Source organism: Papaver somniferum, chromosome 10 (assembly GCF_003573695.1).
Source record: "Papaver somniferum cultivar HN1 chromosome 10, ASM357369v1, whole genome shotgun sequence".
Taxonomy (NCBI): domain Eukaryota; kingdom Viridiplantae; phylum Streptophyta; class Magnoliopsida; order Ranunculales; family Papaveraceae; genus Papaver; species Papaver somniferum.
Genome location: NC_039367.1, coordinates 136,108,820 through 136,111,644, shown reverse-complemented (window position 1 = coordinate 136,111,644; position 2,825 = coordinate 136,108,820). Strand labels below are relative to the sequence as shown.

Genomic DNA, 2,825 nt, shown 5'->3' with positions numbered 1-2,825 from the left:
ATCCAGAGCTGAATTAATGGAGAATTTACTTTCAAGACTTCGATTGAAGAAGAAGCAAAAAAAAAAAAGTTCGTTATCTCTTTATGGAGGAAAAAGAAGTGCTGGAAGTCATCTCTCACTTGGAGCATTATTAGAGAAGATCTAATGAATTCTACTGCACTTTTATTTGTTTGATAACTAAGGCCGATGATAACAAAGACAAAATGAATTCTACTTTAACCTCATGTTAGATTATGCATGGATGAAAGTATTAGTGAAAAACGTTAAAGACGATTTAACCCAGTTAAATTGCTCGATCAGTATAGAAAGCCTCTTTTTCTTTCCCCTTATTCTAACATGCGCAAATTCAATAGTTATCAAAACCTTGGAGTCGTACAATATATATCAAGCTAAGAGCATATATATCAAGAACACATACCGTGGTAGTTTATTAGTTAAGAATATCAATAACAACAAGAATAAAACTTCTTCGTTCTACTACTGTGAAGTCGAAATAATGCATGATTTAGTCACAATTCCCTCCAGGTCCGCCAAAGAATACGCTAAACCCGTGATCATCATCATAGTTGTTGCGGGTTAGTCTATAACAGTCTTCTCTGTGATCTCTTATTCTGAAATCCTTCCATACGTGCGGCGTTGTGAGGTTATGGTCCTCATCCATGAAATGCATGTCATATATTGCTGCAACCTTTTTGAAGTCGCCATCCAGAAAGTGTCCATTTCCCATGGGCGGGCTTATTTCATGTGGGGTATTTTGAACTAACCCTCCCCATGATATTTTTGTAGCACCAGTACCTAAGTAAGGAACCACCTCCCTTGGCCAATAGCCGAAGTCTGCGTTTATATCCCCGTACATAGTAAACCACCAGTCCCCAGTTCCGCCATCCTAATTAATACAACCAACATTTATATCAAATATCCCACCATTTTTAAAACAATGACAGAAAATGCTGTTAAAAATGAGATCTCATCTAGCTAGTTCATCATTCACTACTAAAAATGTACCATTATTCCCGCGATACCTGGTGGATATAAGCTCCAAAATAGTGCTGCTCCCTATCATATTGAGATGCGGGTTCTATAGCTTCCCCAAGATAATATAGTCTTGGTGTGTTTGCACGAATCCTGGTCCTGTGCATCGGATATTTAGGCATCCTTTATTTGATGCCTATTTGGTGAATACAATTAATGTCAGATTTTAAAGTCTCTAATTCAAAAATACTTAACGGTAGCTAGCAAAAAAAAAAATAAAAAAAAATTGTATAACTCCATGAGGTATATCTTGAAGACTTACCCATCAATACCCGAAAACATGAGTCTTATTATCTCCAAATAATGTTGGCGACACCTAATCAAATCCCAGAACTAAGTCCACAAGAAGCCGTAAAATATAGTAAAAACTGAAAGTAAGCAATCCTGACTGGAAGCGATCTAAGATGATCATATAATCCCACCGATCCGGCCTGTATCGCACTGGGATCATCTTGAGGTCCAGATTCAATCCACAATTGAGATGCGCTAAATTGATCAAGTCCCAAAGACAGATTCTCTACCGTGATGTTGCCCTTTATTCCATAAAATTGTTCATGTACTTGCGAATCAGTTTGCGGACGGTTGTGGTATGCTGCTACCTATATGTATATGAATGAAAGAACTAAAATCTGGAAAATAGTTGCTGGTTATTACATGCCGCCCCGGAGGCACCACTACTTCCTCGTCCGGATTAATAATAATAGGCCTTATTGGCTCAAATGATTCCATGAAAGATTTAGCTCTAATTAAATCTTCTTTACTGGTTCTTCGAATCGGGACGGTTCCTTTCGGGCATTTAACACGTCTTAAGTTAACCATCTTCCGAGATGAAGACGAGGATGCTCCACGGTTTGCATCATTTGGAGGAGAGCTAGGCCTCGACTGAGAATACATTAATCCAAATCAGTAGTAGATAATAAAAAGGAAATCAAAGCGACAAATTTACAACAGTAACAATGTTTCACTTTGACGGGTTCCAAAAGTGATTTTCTGTTTGGTCGACTCAGAGAACACCAATCAACCAACAAATCAAAATAAAGGTCACCTTCATATTTAAGGAGAGAAATACTTAAACGTCTTTCCAAGACAATTACTAGAACTAATAAAGAAAAGCTTTATATTGTGAACGGCTGTAAGTAGTAGTACGTACCCGGATCTTATGATTTTTGAGCATAGGATGGTCAAAGGCAGGTTGCTTATTCTCATCAATGCAGTCGACAATTTCACCATCACTCATCTGTAAAACCATACACTCCGTTATTATATCCATCAATATATTCATAGATACACAAAAACACTACTTCAAATTCAAGAAAACAGCCACGGCAAAAAACGTAATATATTGCAACACCCAATGACTATGGTATAAACCCCTACTACTTTCGCGATAATCTATGTAGCAAGATGTCTATTGATGCACTCAATCTTTATTATATTTTTTTGCCACACTCTTTTCATATTGTTGATAAAGTTGTGTGACAAAAGTTTCATTTTGCAGCAGTAAATTATAGCTTTTAGCTGCATCTAAAAAGTACCGTGGCTAGAAATTTGCTTTCGCAACACCTATTATAAAGATGTGGCAATATATGGTGTAGAATATCTAGCCTTTCTTGCAGTGAGCTTACCTTAATAGTTTTGATCGGTGGTTTGTTCAAGATTTTAAGTTGTTCTTGTATCTCAATATCTTCTTCCTCTTCTATAGAAATTCTTCTTCCACTTACAACCAAGTGTTGTATACATATCATCATGTTCAAAACTATGAACATATTTAAGAGCTTTGAAAGAGTAGCCAT

The 2,825-nt window shown here is 36.7% G+C and overlaps 1 protein-coding gene across 1 annotated transcript; it reads right to left on the bottom strand.

Moving 5' to 3' along the window:
- Positions 1–505: 505 nt before the first annotated feature.
- Positions 506–2,825, bottom strand: LOC113316245. Its single transcript, XM_026564464.1, has 4 exons — positions 2,658–2,825; positions 2,183–2,269; positions 1,687–1,914; positions 506–886 (listed from the first exon to the last, which is right to left on the bottom strand). Exons 1-4 carry the CDS (start codon positions 2,823–2,825, stop codon positions 506–508), a joined length of 864 nt encoding a protein of 287 aa, XP_026420249.1.